This window comes from Oncorhynchus kisutch, linkage group LG17 (assembly GCF_002021735.2).
Source record: "Oncorhynchus kisutch isolate 150728-3 linkage group LG17, Okis_V2, whole genome shotgun sequence".
Taxonomy (NCBI): Eukaryota; Metazoa; Chordata; class Actinopteri; order Salmoniformes; family Salmonidae; genus Oncorhynchus; species Oncorhynchus kisutch.
In genome coordinates, this window is record NC_034190.2 from 78703643 (window position 1) to 78722902 (window position 19260).

At 42.0% G+C, this 19260-nt stretch overlaps 1 protein-coding gene across 4 annotated transcripts in view; it reads left to right on the top strand.

Annotated features, from left to right (window-relative positions):
- The first annotated feature begins 12151 nt into the window (after positions 1 to 12151).
- LOC109876011 (tumor necrosis factor receptor superfamily member 14) overlaps positions 12152 to 19260 on the top strand; it is a 29795-nt gene continuing 22686 nt past the window's right edge. For 2 of the 4 annotated variants that reach the window (XR_002252900.2, XM_020468481.2), the window contains exon 1: positions 17967 to 18178. Coding sequence is in view for 2 of the 4 variants with exons in the window: in XM_020468481.2 (XP_020324070.1) it covers positions 18127 to 18178 (52 nt within the window). In the remaining 2 variants the exon portion in view is untranslated. Of the gene's footprint in view, positions 16007 to 16203; positions 17359 to 17965; positions 18179 to 19260 lie in introns of those variants that run through there. The other 2 variants (XR_004203737.1, XM_020468485.2) reach the window with 2 other exon arrangements.

Here is a 19260-nt window from a genome sequence, read left to right on the forward strand (position 1 = left end):
AAGCAGTTTAGAAGAATTCATGCAGCAGATTAAGATAATTAACGTAGCAGGTTAGGAGAATTAGGTTGACCCTTATGCCTGATGTAATGTGGAGCAACCAGATGCTGCACTTGACACATTTATGAAATCTCTTACTCCACTTACTCACCCATTTAAGAAAATGACTGTAAAAATGTTTACATCCCAGTGGATTGATGAGGAATTTAAAAAATGTATGGTTGAGAGGGATGAGGCAAAAGCAATGGCAAATAAGTCTGTCTCCACAACCAATTGGCAAACCGACTACATATTGAGAAATCATGTGACTAAACTGAACAAAAAGAAGAAGAAACTATACTATTAAACAAAGATACATTATATAAAGAATGACAGTAAAAAGCTTTGGAGGTAAACTCAGCTCCATCATTCATTAAATCATTTTTTCATTGGCAAGAGTAGCAAACTTAGGCATGACATGCCAGCAACAAACACGAGACCTACACATCAAAGTATAACTGATCAAATGATGAAAGACAAGCATTGTGACTGATTGATTCTGACTTAGACTATGTGGACAACTACAAATACCTAGGTGTCTGGTTAGACTGTAAACTCTCCTTCCAGACTCACATCAAACATCTCCATTCCAAAGTTAAATCTAGAATTGGCTTCCTATTTCGCAACAAAGCATCCTTCACTCATGCTGCCAAACATACCCTTGTAAAACTGACTATACTACCGATTTATTTATTTTGCTCCTTTGCACCCCATTATTTTTATTTCTACTTTGCATATTCTTCCACTGCAAATCTACCATTCCAGTGTTTTACTTGCTATATTGTATTTACTCCGCCACCATGGACTTTTTTTGCCTTTACCTCCCTTATCTCACCTTATTTGCTCACATCGTGTATATATAGACTTATTTTTCTACTGTATTATTGACTATGTTTGTTTTACTCCATGTGTAACTCTGTGTTGTTGTTTGTTGCCGAACTGCTTTGCTTTATTGTCATGCCCTGGCCATAGAGAGGTTTTTATTCTCTATTTTGGTTAGGCCAAGGTGTGACTAGGGTGGGCATTCTAGTTTCTTTATTTCTATGTTTTCTATTTCGTTGTGTTTGGTCGGGTGTGGTTCTCAATCAGAGGCAGCTGTCTATCATTGTCTCTGATTGAGAATCATACTTAGGCAACTTTTTCCCACCTGTTGTTTTGTGGGTAGTTGTTTTGTGTCTGCATCAGACAGAACTGTTTCATTTTGTTCCACGTTGTTATTTTGTTTCAGTGTTCAGGTTGAGTAAATAATCATGAACACGTACCACGGTGCGCTTTGGTCCTCTTCTTCAGACGAGCGTTACATTTATCTTGGCCAGGTCGCAATTGTAAATGAGAACTTGTTCTCAACTTGCCTACCTGGTTTTAAATAAAGGTGAAAAAAACAACATGTAATTTAGAAATCTGTAAAGTGAGTGTGGAAGAGGTGAAAAAACTGTTGTATATGAACAACTTGGATGGAAAATTACTGAGGATAATAGCGGACGATATTGCCACTCCTACTTTCCAACTCCTCAATCTAAGGTTACAAAAAAAGTGTGTGCCATCGGGCCTGGAGGGAAGCAAAAGTTACGTAGGAATAGTAAAGCACCCTTTGGGGGCTCAAATAGCCGACCAATCAGCCTGTCACCAACCTTAATAAACTTTTGTAAAACAGTTTTTTTGAGCAGATACAAAGGTATTTTACAGAAAATAAATTAAGACTTTAAGCACGCTTATAGAGAAGGGCGTTCAACATGCATGGCCCTTACACAAATGACTGATTTGATGAGAGAAATGGATAAAAGACTGTGTAAGATGTTTTGTTAGACTTCAGTGAGGCTTTTGACATTATCGATCATAGTGTACTGTTGGAAAAACCTACAGTACCAGTCAAAAGTTTGGACACACCTATCATTCAAGGGGTTTTAATTTTTTACTATTTTCTATATTGTAGAATAATAGTAAAGACATCAAAACTATGAAATCATGTAGTAACCAAAAAAGTGTTAAACAAATCTAAATATATTTTCAAGTAGCCACCCTTTGCCTTGTCTCACTCTTGGCATTCTCTCAACCAGCCTCATGAGGTAGTCACCTGGAATGCATTTCAATTAACAGATGTGCCTTGTTAAAGGTTGATTTGTGGAATGTCTTTCCTTAATGAGTTTAAGCCAAGCAGTTGTGTGGTGACATGGTAGGGGTGGTATACAGAAAATAGCCCTATTTAGTAAAAGACCAAGTCCATATTATAGTAAGAACAGCTCAAATAAGCAAAGAGAAATGACAGTCCATCATTACTTGAAGACATGAAGGTCAGTCAATCCAGAACATTTCAAGAACTTTAAAAGTTTCTTCAAGTGCAGTTGCAAAAACCATCAAGTGCTATGATGAAACTGGCTCTCATGAGGACCGCCACAGGAAAGGAAGACCCAGAGTTACCTCTGCTGCAGAGTATTAGTTCATTAGAGTTACCAGCCTCAGAAATTGCAGCCCAAATAAATGCTTCACAGAGTTCAAGTAACAGACACATCTAAACATCAACTGTTCAGAGGAGACTGCGTGAATCAGACATTCATGGTCGAATTGCTGTAAAGAAACCACTACTAAAGGACACCGATAATAAGAAGAGACTTACTTGGGCCAAAAAACATGAGGAACGGACATTAGACTGGTGGAAATCTGTCCTTTGGTCTGATGAGTCCAAATTTGTGATGTTTGGTTCCAACCGCCGTGTCTTTGTGAGATTCAATGTAGGTGAACGGATGACCTTTGCATGCGTGGTTCCCACCATTTAGCATGGAGGAGGAGGTGTGATGGTGTGGGGGTGCTTTGCTGCTGACAGTGATTTATTTAGAATTCAAGGCACACTTACCAGCATGGCTACCACAGCATTCTGCAGAAATACGCCATTTCATCTGGTTTGAGCTTAGTGGGACTATCATATGTTTTTCAACAGGACAATGACCCAAAACACACCTCCAGGCTGTGAAAGGGCTATTTGACCAAGAAGGATAGTGATGGAGTGCTGCATCAGACGACCTGGCCTCCACGATCACCTGACATCACCCTAATTGAGATGGTTTGGGATGAGTTGGACCGCAGAGTGAAGGAAAAGCAGCCAAAAAGTACTCAGCATATGTGGGAACTCCTTCAAGACTGTTGGAAAAGCATTCCAAGTGAAGCTGGATGAGAGAATGCCAAGAGTGTGCAAAGCTGTCATTGTCACACCCTGACCATAGAGAGCCCTTGTTTCTCTATGGTGTAGTAGTTCAGGGCGTGACTAAGGGGTATTCTAGTTTATAATTTCTATGTTGGTGCTTTGTATGATTCCCAATTAGAGGCAGCTGGTAATCGTTGTCTCTAATTGGGGATCACATTTAAGTAGCTATTTTTCCCACCTGTGTTTGTGGGATATTGTTTCTGTTAGTGTGTTTGGGCACTACGTTGTCACGGTCTTTGTAAATTTAGTTATTTTGTATCTAGTTTCAATTTGGTAATTAAAGATGTGGAACTCAATTCACGCTACACCTTGGTCCGCTTATTTCCAAGATCGTGACAGTCATCAAGGCAAAGGGTGGCTACTTTGAAGAATCTAAAATATATTTAGATTTGTTTAACACTTTTTTGGTTACTATATGATTCCATATGTGTTATTTCATAGTTTTGAGGTGTTCACTATTGTTGTACAATGTGGAAAATAGTACAAATGAATAAAAACCCTTGAATGAGTAGGTGTGTCCAAACCTTTGACTGGTACTGTATATGTTATGGCATTACACCTCCTGCTATACTGTGGATTGAGAGTTACCTGTCTAACAGAACACAGAGGGGGTTATTTAATGGTAGCATCTCCAACATAATCCAGGTAGAATCAGGCATTCCCCAGGGCAGCTGTCAAGGCCCCTTACTTTGGTCAATCTTTACTAATGACCTGCCACAGGCATGAGTAAAGCCTGTGTGTCTATGTATGCAGATGACTCAACATTATATACATTGTGGCTAAATCCGGCATGGAGCCTTCACCCTGCGCTGCCACTTTAAGGGCGTATCAGTAGTCAGGAAGGAGGAAATGAAGATAGCTCTTTTGGCTCTCGGTTGGCGCGGCAGTTTGACAGGGTGTGCAACTCTTGTTTATTTTTAGCTCCTGTCATTGTTTGACTGGAGTAGTAGCAACATTTTTTGCGAAGCTTTGAAAAACAAACCAACAAACCATCAGCTGTATCAGACGGACACACTGCAAGCCTGCAGTCAACAGCTCTCATTTTCCCTCTATCTCCAGTGCTTTTCACTGCAGCAGACGTTCTTTTTTCCCTATGCGCTCTTTTTGATGTTCAGTGTCGCTGGACTATTGGTCCCCTGCCAGTTCTATTTGGTGTGCCATTTTAGTTAAAGGGAGTTTGCGTGAGAGTTATTATTTATTGTTGTTTGAACTTATTGATTTTGTGTGGGACTATTTACATTTGGCCGAGAAGATTTTTGGACATTTTGAGGCCTTTGTATTGTCTATGAATTCCCCCCCACACACACTCAGACATACCCACCCACACCCATTCATACCCCCTGCACTCCTCCACTGGGAGGTAATACAGAATATTGCAAAAAATCCTTGTCAGTTGTTCAATTGCTCTGGCATTATTATTGTTTGAGGTATTATTGGTTGGGTTACCCCTGTGCTGTGACATGTGTTTGATATTGTGTGTCTTCTCTTTTCTCTCCACTGGATATCTGGCCAACACGCTACACTCCAGTCTCCACTGGCTATCTGGCCAACGGGCTATGCTCTAGTCTCCACTGGCTATCTGGCCAACAGGCTACCCTCTAGTCTCCACTGGCTCTGGCCAACAGGCTAGACTCTAGTCTCCTCTGGCCAATGTAGTGGCAAATCGGCTCGAATATGACGCACTCAAGAACTTTGTAAAAATCAATAGGCTTTTAATATCAAGGTATCTCAAGCCGGAGTGGTCCGCGGAACACACACCTTTCCAGAGCTCTCACTCTTCATTTTATACCCACACATACATTATCAGTTCATCCCCCAATGCAAATACAGTTACATCCCATCCTGTTTGTTCAGCCCAATAACTCCCACCTCTGCTTTCGGTCAGTTTTACAATGATGACCAGACCTTTGCTTTGACCTAAAGATAATATATGTCCCTCTTCCTGTATCCTGTGTTTTAGACCCTGTAATTAACTCCAAGTGTCCCTTTTGGTGTGTGTCTTTCATCTCTAGTTTTTATTGTGTTCAGCTGCCCTGGTCGCCTTCTCTTTATATGGTTATCTAAGATCAAATAGACTTGTGTATCCCCTGTGATGTGATTGTTGTCTATAAGCCATCAGTTGGTCCTTTGTCTGATCCCCTTCTTTTTCTATCCCTCTGATCTTTGTATATACAGCTGGTCCAGGAATGTTTCTCAGCTACCCCATACCCTCACGGCCTTTATCTGCTTCCTGCCATATACAATAGACAATGCATTTTACCAGAACAAGAAATTAACCCATATTTGTATCTTTCTCTTGTGTTACCAAATCATGTATATAATTTCACCCACACCAACAGGCTACATTCTAGTCTCCTCTGGCCAACAGGCTACGTTCTAGTCTCCTCTGGCCAACAGGCTACGTTCTAGTCTCCTCTGGCCAACAGGCTACGTTCTAGTCTCCTCTGGCCAACCGGCTAAGCTCTAGTCTCCACTGGCTCTGGCCAACAGGCTAAGCTCTAGTCTCCTCTGGCCAACAGGCTACGCTCTAGTCTCCACTGGCTATCTGGCCAACAGGCTACGCTCTAGTCTCCACTGGCTATCTGGCTAAAAGGCTACTCTCTAGTCTCCATTGGCTATCTGGCCAACAGGCTTTCACTCTAGTCTCCACTGGCTATCTGGCCAACAGGCTACACTCTAGTCTCCATTGGCTATCTGGCCAAAAGGCTACGCTCTAGTCTCCACTGGCTATCTGGCCAACAGGCTACGCTCTAGTCTCCACTGGCTCTGGCCAACAGGCTACGCTCTAGTCTCCTCTGGCCAACAGGCTACGCTCTAGTCTCCACTGGCTATCTGGCCAACAGGCTATGCTCTAGTCTCCACTGGCTATCTGGTCAACAGGCTACGCTCTAGTCTCCACTGACTATCTGGCCAAAAGGCTACTCTAGTCTCCACTGGCTATCTGGCCAACAGGCTTTCACTCTAGTCTCCACTGGCTATCTGGCCAACAGGCTACACTCTAGTCTCCACTGGCTATCTGGCCAAAAGGCTACGCTCTAGTCTCCACTGGCTATCTGGCCAACAGGCTACGCTCTAGTCAGTCTCTTCTACTGATGTGTGTTTCTGGTAGTGGTACTTTATCATACTCTTTTCCTTTCAGCAGGTTAATACCTGCCTTTTGCCACAGCATCTTTTGCCACAACAATTTACATTTTTTACCCCTCTAACAATACCGCTACAACGTCAGCTACAGTGGGGCAAAAAAGTATTTAGTCAGCCACCAATTGTGCAAGTTCTCCCACTTAAAAAGATGAGGCCTGTAATTTTCATCATAGGTACACTCCAACTATGACAGGCAGAAAAAAAATATCCAGAAATCCCATTGTAGGATTTTTTATGAATTTATTTGCAAATTATGGTGGAAAATAAGTATTTGGTCACCTACAAACCAGCAAGATTTCTGGCTCTCACAGACCTGTAACTTCTTCTTTAAGAGGCTCCTCTGTCCTCCGCTCGTTACCTGTATTAATGGCACCTGTTTGAACTTGTTATCAGTATAAAATACACCTGTCCACAACCTCAAACAGTCCCATTCCAAACTCCACTATGGCCAAGACCAAAGTGCTGTCAAAGGACACCAGAAACAAAATTGTAGACCTGCACCAGGCTGGGAAGACTGAATATGCAATAGGTAAGCAGCTTGGTTTGAAGAAATCAACTGTTGGAGCAATTATTAGGAAATGGAAGACATACAAGACCACTGATAATCTCCCTCGATCTGGGGCTCCACGCAAGATCTCACCCCGTGGGGTCAAAATGATCACAAGAACGGTGAGCAAAAATCCCAGAACCACACGGGGGGACCTAGTGAATGACCTGCAAAAACCTGGGACCAAAGTAACAAAGCCTACCATCAGTAACACACTACGCCGCCAGGGACTCAAATCCTACAGTGCCAGACGTGTCCCCCTGCTTAAGCCAGTACATGTTTGCTAGAGAGCATTTGGATGATCCAGAAGAAGATTGGGAGAATGACATATGGTCAGATGAAACCAAAATATAACTTTTTGGTAAAAACTCAAATCGTTGTGTTTGGAGGACAAAGAATGCTGAGTTGCATCCAAAGAACACCATACCTACCGCGCAGACGGTGAGTGGGAAAGCTGCCGTTACCGTCAATATTACTTGCCAACATGCAATCATTGGACAATAAATTAGACGAGGTACGATCACGAATATCCTACCAACGGGACATAAAAAACGGTTTATTTACTACCATAGACGGACGCTGGCACTAAGACCGCACTCAATCAGCTGTATAAGGAAATAAGCAAACAGGAAACCACTCACCTAGAGCGGTACCTCCTAATGGCCGGAGACTTTAATGCAGAGAAACTTAAATCAGTTTTACCTAATCTCTATCAACATGTTAAATGCGCAACCAGAGGGAAAAAAATTCTAGATAATCTGTACTCCACAAGCAGAGATGCGTACAAAGCTCTCCCTTGCTCTCCATTTGGTAAATCTACCACAATTCTATCCTCCTGAAAGCAGGAAGCACCTGTGACTCGGTCTATAAAAAAGTGGTCAGATGAAGCAGATGCTAAACTACAGGACTGTTTTGCTATCACAGACCAGAACATGTTCCGGGATTCTTCCGATTGCATTGAGGAGTACACCACATCAGTCACTGGCTTTATCAATAAGTGCATTGAGGACGTCGTCCCCACAGTGACTGTACGTAACCACAACCAGAAGCCATGGATTACAGGCAACATTCACACTGAGCTAAAGGGTAGAGCTGCCACTTTCAAGGTGCGGACTCTAACCCGCAAGCTTATAAGAAATCCTGCTATGCCCTCCGACGAACCATCAAACAGGCAAAGCGTCAATACAGGACTAAGATTGAATCATACTACACCGGCTCCGACGCTCGTCATATGTGGCAGGGCTTGCAAACTATTACAGACTAAAAAGGGAAGCACAGCCGCGAGCTGCCCAGTGACACGAGCCTATCAGATGAGCTAAACTACTTCTATGCTCGCTTCAAGGCAAATAACACTGAGGCATGCATGAGAGCATCAGCTGTTCCGTACGACTGTGTGATCATGCTCTCCGTAGCCGACGTGAGTAAGACCTTTAAACAGGTCAACATTCACAAGGCTGCGGGCCCAGACAGATTACCAGGACGTGTGCTCCTGGCATGTGCTGACCAACTGGCTTCACTGACATTTTCAAAATGTCCCTGATTGAGTCTGTAATACCAATATGTTTCAAGCAGACCGCCATAGTCCCTGTGCCCAAGAACACTAAAGCAACCTGCCTAAATGACTACAGACCCGTAGCACTCACGTCTGTAGCCATGGAGTGCTTTGAAAGGCTGGTAATGGCTCACATCTAGAAGCTGTTGATCTTGTGTTCTTTCTGCTACCGCACGGCAAGTGGTACCGGAGTGCCAAGTCTAGGTCCAAAAGACTTCTGAACAGCTTCTACCCCCAAGCCATAAGACTCCTGAACAGCTAACCTGTTAACTATACCTACATGTACATATTACCTCAATTAGCCCGACTAACCGGTGACCCCGCACATTGACTCTGTACAGCTACCCCTTGTATATAGCCTCGCTATTGTTATTTTACTGCAGCTGTTTAATTATTTGTTACTTTTATTTTCAATTTTTTACTCATCAGTTTTTTACTTAACATTTACTTTTCTTAAAACGACATTGTTGGTTAAGGGCTTGTCAGTAAGCATTTCATGGTAAGATGTGGTTGTTGAATTCGGTGTATGTGACAAATTCACTTTTATTTTATTTGACTCTACAGCGTGTCGAAAATGTTCCACAGGGATGCTGGCCCATGTTAACTCCAATGCTTCCCACAGTTGTGTCAAGTTGGCTGGATGTCCTTTGGGTGGTGAACCATTCTTGATACACATGTGAAACTGTTGACTATAAAAAAAAAAACAGCAGCGTTGCCTGGCATGTACTACCATACCCCGTTCAAAGGCACTTAAATAATTTGTCTTGCTCATTCACCCTCTGAATGCCACACATACACAATCGAAGTCTCAATTGTCTCAAGGCTTTGAAATTCTTCTTTAACCTTGTGGCGAAATCTGCTCGGAGCCTTCACCGTGCGCTGCCACTTTAAGAGTGCATGAGCAGTAAGGAAGGAGGAAATAAAGAGAGCTCATTCAGCTCTTTGGGGAGGAGCTCTTGGGTGGCGCGACAGTTTCATTGTGTGGGCTGTGCTGCAGAAGTTTTGTTTGTTTTCAGCGTGTGTAGTTTATAAAGTATTTAACTCAATCATCGGTGTAATCGCTCTAGGTCGTGGTTGTTTTCGTTTGGGACCGCGCCCGTTATGGATCGCATGGATTAGTAGCAACATTGTTGCTAAGCTTTAACATACAAACCAACAAACCATCGGACAGTCAGACAGTACACCGGCACGCCTGAAGACCACAGCTAAGATCTCTCTGGTTCTCTTTCTCTTTTTCTCTTCCCTCTATCGTTCCAGTGCTTTACCCTGCAACAGACTCTATTTTTCCAATGCACTTCCCATTGAAGTTCATTAGAGCTGGACTATTATTGCCTGCCAGAAGTATTTGGGTGGACATGTTCGTTAAAAGGGAGGTTGCTTGCAAGTTGTGAACTGTATTGAGGTGTACTAATGACATGTGGCCGAGAAGATTGTGGACATTTTTAAGGCCTTTGTTGTGTCTATGAACACCCCCCACATTCATTCCCTCTGCACTCCTCCACTGGACAATAGTACAGATTATTGCAAATCCTCTGATGACTGGGTTCGTTCTTGTATGAAGTTGCTGTTAAATTGCTCTGCCATTATTAGTATTATTATTGTATGAGGTATTCTTGTTGGGGTTACCCCTGTGCTGTGATGTGGGTTTTATATGGTGTGTGTTCTCTTTTCTCTCCACTGGCTATCTGGTAAACAGGCTACACTCTAGGCAGTCTCTTCTGCTGATGTGTGTGGGTCTGGTAGTGGTACTCTCTCTATTCTACTCTTTTCCTTTCGGCATGGTTAATACCTGCCTGGCGCCCGAACAAAATCATTCTTTACCCCGCTCTAATAAATACCGCTACAACCTGTCTCCTCCCCTTCATCTCCACTGAAGTGGATTTAACAAGTGACATCAATAAGGGATCATAACTTTCACCTGGTCAGTCTACTGTATCTCATGGAAAGAGCAGGGCCGAGATTCACAAAACCTTAAGGTTTTGTGAGTTTCTTCTTAGCTGCCATTTTGTGTAGTTCCTGTCCCTAGTAGTGAGGACGGAGATAACGGTAACATAATATTCTGTGCGGCGTAATTTGAATATAATGAAGTCTGTTTCTTGTGAGATTTTCTGTCAGATTTTGTCCTTAACTATAGACCTATGAAAGTTTTAGAACCAAGAACCTTTGAGGAATATAAACTTTGCTATTTCTTATGTTTCTCTTTAAGCAATACGTTTAAAAGAAATGTGTTTCTTAAAAATAAAGTTGTTGGATTTGTTCTTAATTTTAAGATAGCTAATCCCTTGTTTTAAACTCTGGGCAGTGAGAGAATATGCTCATGAAAGAAATTGAACTTGTTTAATTCACTTACAAACTTCATCTGAAAGTTTCAGTATTGATTATTTTAAACAATTAAAATCATTAAATCTTAAGAGTTTAAGTGAAATTCCTCAACAATATATCTAACTTTTTTCTTAAGAAGCTTATGTGAATCTGTCCACTGTATATGTACACTATACAATTTGTTTTACTAGTTATCAGTTTTGAGCTAATCGATTGATTTAAGTCATATTTGGTATGTATTTTAACATTTTAACAAGCTTCAATGCCATACAACACTCCTTCCGTGGCCTCCAACTGCTCTTAAACGCTAGTAAAACCAAATGCATGCTTTTCAACCGGTCGCTGCCTGCACCTGCATGCCCGACTAGCATCACCACCCTGGATGGTTCCGACCTAGAATATGTGGACGTCTATAAGTACCTAGGTGTCTGGCTAGACTGCAAACTCTCCTTCCAGACTCATATCAAACATCTCCAATCGAAAATCAAATCAAGAGTCGGCTTTCTATTCCGCAACAAAGCCTCCTTCACTCAAGCCGCCAAGCTTACCCTAGTAAAACTGACTATCCTACCGATCCTCGACTTCGGCGATGTCATCTACAAAATGGCTTCCAACACTCTACTCAGCAAACTGGATGCAGTCTATCACAGTGCCATCCGTTTTGTCACTAAAGCACCTTATACTACCCACCACTGCGACTTGTATGCTCTAGTCGGCTGGCCCTCGCTACATATTCGTCGCCAGACCCACTGGCTCCAGGTCATCTACAAGTCTATGCTAGGTAAAGCTCCGCCTTATCTCAGCTCACTGGTCACGATGGCAACACCCATCCGTAGCACGCGCTCCAGCAGGTGTATCTCACTGATCATCCCTAAAGCCAACACCTCATTTGGCCGCCTTTCGTTCCAGTACTCTGCTGCCTGTGACTGGAACGAATTGCAAAAATCGCTGAAGTTGGAGACTTTCATCTCCCTCACCAACTTCAAACATCAGCTATCTGAGCAGCTAACCGATCGCTGCAGCTGTACATAGTCTATTGGTAAATAGCCCACCCTTTTCACCTACCTCATCCCCGTACTGTTTTTATTTATTTACTTTTCTGCTCTTCTGCACACCAATATCTCTACCTGTACATGACCATCTGATCTTTTATCACTCCAGTGTTAATCTGCAAAATTGTAATTATTTGCCTACCTCCTCATGCCTTTTGCACACATTGTATATAGACCCCCCCTTCGTTTTCTACTGTGTTATTGACTTGTTAATTGTTTACTCCATGTGTAACTCTTTGTTGTATGCTCACACTGCTATGCTTTATCTTGGCCAGGTCGCAGTTGCAAATGAGAACTTGTTCTCAACTAGCCTACCTGGTTAAATAAAGGTGAAAAAAAAAAAAAAAAAATGACAAGGAAATCATATGAAACGTTATGTGAATAATGCATTGTGAAAAGCCAATACTAGGACGTAATATATGTCAATTGTATGATTTGGTGCAGTGAACAAGTGACGTTGAATATGTTTATTGTACTCAGTCAATTAAATGTTATTGTTTTGAAACATGTCCCATGTTGATCTGTTTTATGTGCTAATAGTTGTGAAAATGTACCACATACTTGTAACATATTGCACCAGTGATTGAAAAGGAAAAACGGTAATTAAACATCCCGGGAGACCAGGAGCATGCTTTTGTATGTTACTCAATCCCATTGATATCCTACTATAGTATAACTTGTCGCTCTGTTTGCCAAAATGAATACGTTTACAGTGTATGGTAACACTTTATTTTGATAGTCTACAGACTATCATTAACATTGCAACTAATTATCTACTAACCTTAACACTTATTCTAAACCTTAACCGTAACTGTAGCATGCAGTTGCTTTATAAACAGTCATACTATTAATAAACTCGGCGCATCTACAGATGGAAAATCCGGAGTATCCTAAAAACCTCTTCGAGGTTGAAGAGGCGCTATTGTGCCTTCACCACACTGTTTATGAGGGTGGATCATTTCAGATTGTCTGATGTGTACCCCGAGGAACTTCTCCACTGCAATCCCGTCAAAGTGGATGGGGGCGTGCTCCCTCTGTCTCCTAAAGTCCACGATCAGCCTTTCGTTTTGTTGACATTGAGGGAGAGGTTATTTTCCTGGCACAGCTGTATACTTCTCTTGGAATTCAAGAGTCAATGCAATTCACACTGCATTATAATGGTCTACTTGTCTACTAATACAGTCAAACTAAAACCTTAGGCAAAAACTCATCATGTACCAAAAGTAATTACAACCAACTCTGTGGTAATAAAGAGTCTTGCTGTGAACAGTTTAACAGACCAATCTAAAGACACTACACACAGATGAAATGGGAGACCACGACCAGAACATTCCTTTTGATCTTTCCCGTGAGCAGTGGCAGTCTTCCTTAATAAAGTAGAATCTGGGTCAGCCAATGCGTGAGACTTCTCTCTGCACAAAAACAAAACTGAAACTATAGAAGTGCAAACGAGCCGTCGTGTGGCAACGTGCCCACAAAAGCCGGGGACTTGGTTAGAGGCAGTACAGGGGTCGTTTTCAATAAGCACCAAACAGAATAAAAATGGACAAACGGTAAGGGAATACGCAACTTGTCCTATAAGAAACTAATGTTTTTAGTTTTCCATTGAAAATGGGATGTCTGCTACGGTCCGCAACAATAAATACGACCAGTACTTGCATAGGTTACAACAGATCTACCGAACTCTCTTCCTGGAGATCTACCATCCTGTGGGTATTCAGTCCGAACATATGAGTCAGCTAGTTGAGATTCATGTTCCAGGCCCTGACCAAATTGCAGATAATGCATTGCATCAACCAATAGTTGCATAGCACGTAATTAGAATGCCACGTCATCGACTGCGCAGTCCGGGCATTAGATTTCTATACTGCTCCGCTATATCATGTGGGTGGCATTCCTGCCTGACTACATTGCAGACACCTATCAGATCTCAAATCAAATGTTATTGGTCACATTCACATAGTTAGCAGATGTTATTGCTTCTAGTTCTGACAGTGCAGTAATATCTAACAAGTAATCTAACAAGAATATGTACATATAATATGTACATATAAATATATGGATGAGCAATGACCAAATTGAAACATATATGGAAATGTGAATGAAAACTTCTCAGCTAGCAGGCTCAAGCTAAAACCCACATGGCAGCAAAAACTAACAAGCAGACATTGTTAACAAGTTAGAAATGATTTAAACACACTTTGCTGTAGGCTACTATTTACTAGTTAACAAAAAATAATGTATGTCATAAAATATATTCACCCCACCCAGTATTATAATCAAAATTTACCAGAAAGCATGTAGTCCTTGGCTCAGACAGTGTAGTAGTGTGGGCTCAATAGCATCTCATTAGTGTGCAAGATCTTGAGAATCAGCTGCACATGTGATGGAAGAGTGCACTGTGCATGCAGAGAGTTGCAATTCCATTGAATTGGGGAAAGTTTAACCAAAATATGACCTCGAATTGCCTTATGAGTATCCCACAAAAAAGGTTCACAGTTATAAGTTAACTTTTTTGATGAATTTAAGCAAAATTCCCCAAATTCCCGGGCTTAACTACCCATTTATTTATTTATTTTACCTTTATTTAACCAGGTAGGCAAGTTGAGAACAAGTTCTCATTTACAATTGCGACCTGGCCAAGATAAAGCAAAGCAGTTCGACAGATACAACGACACAGAGTTACACATGGAGTAAAACAAACATACAGTCAATAATACAGTATAAACAAGTCTATATACAATGTGAGCAAATGAGGTGAGAAGGGAGGTAAAGGCAAAAAAGGCCATGGTGGCAAAGTAAATACAATATAGCAAGTAAAACAAATTCCGGAAGTTTACCGGAAAGTTTCCGACCCTTTGCAACCCTAGTGGCCAATGATTTCAAGTCTGTGTAGGCAGCAGCCTCTCTGTGTTAGTGATGGCTGTTTAACAGTCTGATGGCCTTGAGAGAGAAGCTATTTTTCAGTCTCGGCCTCAGCTTTGATGCACTTGTACTGACCTCCCCTTCTGGAGTAGCAGGGTGAATAGGCAGTGGCTCGGGTGGTTGTGATCTTTTTGGCCTTCAAGTGACATCGGGTGCTGTAGGTGTCCTGGAGGGCAAGTAGTTTGCCCCCGATGATGCGTTGTGCAGACCTCACAACCCTCTGGAGAGCCCTGCGGTTGTGGGTGGTGCAGTTGCCGTACCAGGCGGATACAGCCCGACAGGATGCTCTTAATTGTGCAAGCTTGGATAGGTGTTTAACATATCAGCTAACCACCCAATATGATATAGGAATGTAATGACTGACAGTCAATAATGTGACGCACAACCATTGGTTGATGCAATGCAACGTCTTCAACGTAATCAGGCAGGAACACCACCAGTATGTGGCTAGGTGATTTGTTCAACACTTGCCTCCAGCCCATCTGTAAATAGCCCATCCAACTACCTCATCCCCATATTGTTTTTTGCTCCTTTGCACACCGCATCTCTCTTTGCACATTCATCTTCTGCACATCTATCACTCCAGTGTTTAATTGCTAAATTGTAACTATTTCACCACTACGGCCTAGTTATTGTCCTTACCGCCCTAATCTTACCTCATTTGCACACACTGTATATAGACCATTTCTATTGTGTTATTGACTGTACGTTTGTTTATTCCATGTGTAACTCTGTTGTTGTCGCCCTGCTTTGATTTATCTTGGCCAGGTTGCAGTTGTAAATGAGAACTTGTTCTCAACTGGCCTACGTGGTGAAATAAAATCTTGATGTATTTATCACTGTAAAAAACAGTCTCCAAATGCATTTGTAGGTAGCTAGCTAACAGCCATGGAGGAGGGTGAAAGGATAGCAGCCCTAACTGTCAAAGTGAGAGAGTAGGCTATTCTGGATAGGGTAGGTACTTTTGTGTAGTTCCTGTCCCTAGTAGTGAGGACGGAGATAATAGTAACATAATATTCTGTGCGGTGTAATTAGAATATAATGAAGTCTGTTTCTTGTGAGGTTTTCTGTCCTCAGATAAAGAGAGCTATGAAAGCCAGTCTACATATAAAGAGGTCCCAATGAAGAGCAGTGGTTCTTAGTCCTGGGGAATTAAAGGGTGCACGTGTTTGTTTTTGCCTTAACACTGCACAGCTGATTCAAATGATCAACTCATCATCAAGCTTCAAGTGGTATTTATGTATTCATTTGTGATTCTATCCTTGATATGATACTGTTATTGTCACATGCTAAACATGCACACGTGTGCCCATTCATCTATCAATAAAATGTTATCATGATTTGTTATCAGGGATATTATACTTTAGTAATCCACATGACCTGGTGATGTAAAAGTCTAATAATTACATTGTCTTCCAAATTCCTACAGATACCTTCTAACGGGAGATTCCTTCAAATCGATTGCCTACAGATAACGTGTAGGGCACTGCAAGGTTGGGTGACCAGGGCCATCTGGGACTGCCTCCTGGAGGAACTCAGGTGTGTCAGTGCTACCTTTGTCCTGCATAACTTCATGAGGATGGACACGAGGACCAGGAGGGGATCTGCAGCTCGCCGCCGCGTGCCAGAGGAGAAGTCTGCTGCTCTGCAGGATGTTTCAAGGATGGGGTCCAACAACGCAGCAAGAGAGGCAATCCGTGTGCGGGAGATCTTCACCTCCTACTTCTTTCGAAGAGGGTGCTGTTCCCTGGCAACACCATAGACTACACTATGCACAAAGGCTCTTTTAAGAGCCATTCACATTGCAACAAGAGTATTCTTCCTTTTACTTAGCTATGTCAACTACAGTTACTCAATTCCCAGTTTGTCTAGATAGCTAGCTACACATCCATAGGCATACAGGTATTGTTATCCTCCACTGCCCAATAAACAAGAACATATGTTATTTCATCTATCTGCATTGCATGGCAAATATCAGCAAGGCAAGCTTACAAAATTGTACATTCAATTTGCAGTAAATACTTTAGCTGGCTAGATTATTTACATCCACTGTTTCACAGGAGGACAGCCTGGATTGCTGGTTGTTTCAGGAGTCCCTAAAACATTCAACATGAGTTACAATGTAATACTCATGTCACAACACCCATCAAGCTAGCCAGCTAGCTTGCTAAATCCTGATTTTTGTAAATTAACTTTGTGATTAAAAAAAAATATGCATACCCATGTCTCTACAGAAACTAACATATTCCTGTCAGCTGTACATTTTTTTGCATGATTATTTATGACATCACTTTTGCTTTCCATCCTAGTATTTTTGTCAGCCATCTTTGCTGAAAAAAAGTCTCCAGCTTTGGGTGGCATAGCATCAAATTCGTCATGGGAACCACTCGATATGATTGGCGATCGCCGCTGGTGATTTGCATGAACTTTGGAAAAGTTTATATTTATCACCGCCTCCCACGCCAACTTCGCACCGCCCAAAGGTCTCCCGCTTGCCATTCATTTCGATGGTGGCGGTTTCCTGTGCTAGTGTATCATGCCAGTCAGTCAAGCTGAGCCACGAATTGCCGGAGCTCGTTCAGAGGTTACCTTTAAAACTACGTTTGAAATGTTTTATTAATTTTGAAGCTGCAAATGCAATGCTCACTTGTTATTTATTAATTACCATTTTTCTTCCTATGGCGGGCAAGGGAGTTCTGGTTGTCGGACATGCTGGAAATGTGATCTCGCGTTATTGTGTCATTCTCAATAAACTACCAAGATATGATAAGACACCAAGATATGAAACGTTGATTTGAACCTTCTGACCAACTAGTGGGTCAGGCGGCACCCCACTCTGATTCATATCGCTTGATTTCTGATGATAGTTGCTCTGATTCATATCGCTTGATTTCTGATGATAGTTGACGACTGATTGCAATGGTATGAGGTGATCTGACAACGCTCTGAATTGCACCCTCGTAAACGTTTTGTCTCTAGGGTGTGACTCGTGACTGGTCTGATGAATGTGGGCGGAAGGAGATTGAAATAGTAGCCATGCGGTTTGCCTGAGCAGTGAACACCTTGTTTTATAGATTTGACAAGATACAAGTCTAAACGTGACAGGCAAATATTCTGTCGTTATATAAATGTATATTTATTTTAAAAAGTTCAAACATAAGCAAACAATCTATGCGTTCATTAAAATGTTTGCTATTAGGCATACACGAAAGGCACATAATACACGTAGCTATCTAATGTTAGCTTGTAGCTAGTCAGTACGTGATAGTTTCAGACTTTTGTTAATTAGTTATAAAGTGTCTTAACGGCTCGCTATTGCAAGAGAGCGACAACTAGTCCGATTACGCGAACAATGTCAATATCACGTGTATGGCTTTTGTACTGTGCTGTACTGGTTCAACTCGGTAAGTGAAAGTAATAGCATCTAGACTGGATACGCCTTGCTAGGCTGTATCTGAAAACTCCAATCACATCACATGATTTCGATATACAACTACGAATAACCAATATTTGCACCTTAGAGTTGGCTTGTCTCGTCCAGCTACCAGATGACCGGTTGAGGTTACTACAGGTTAGCTGTCATGCAGAGCTACACCCTATGATGCATCGTAAAAAATAAGGTCCGAAGATGTCACACAGTTTCTCCAAACGCCACGCAGTGCACCCGTTACAAAGTGAAACCACTGAAAAGAGCTCGCTGTAGATATTACATGTATTCAACGGAATATTTGTTTAAACCACTTTACACATTGCTGTTTTCCCATCAAGATAAATGTTCTGTAGCCTATTATCTATTTGATTTGTTCTACTATATGTTTGCCATGTTATGTATTCTAAATGTTTTCCCCTGCTATTTTGTATACAATGTTTGATTATACAAATTCTGCTGTTGCTATTCTGTCTGTTGGGGGCATTGGCTTAGGGAAGGAGGAGAATGGAGGGGTCGGAGATTGACATCATTTGACAGGGTGACAATGAAGAGGTAGAGAGCAGGGTGAAAGATTCAGATTAAGAGCGAAAGGCCTGAGGCTACAGAGACCAAATGACAGACCAGGCCACCACTTACACACCTACAATTTAGGAAAGATCTACTGTAGGCCTGTATTCACAAAGTGTCTCAGAGTAGCATTGCTGGTGTAACAGTATAACTTTAGACCGTCCCCTCGCGAACCAGGGACCCTCTGCACACATCAACAACAGTCACCCACGAATCATCGTTACCCATCGCTCCACAAAAGCCGCGGCCCTTGCAGAGCAAGGGGAACTACTACTTCAAGGTCTCAGAGCAAGTGACGTCACCGATTGAAACGCTATTTAGCGCGGACACCGCTAACCATTTCACATCCGTTACACTGGATTTAGGATTACTGATCAGGTACCCCTTGTCCATGTAATTAGCAGATGCAGCTGCTATTTCAGCACTGAGGACCAGTCCCCTGATTGAGATATTATTATAGGAAAAGGGCCATATGGTAAATTATTGCAG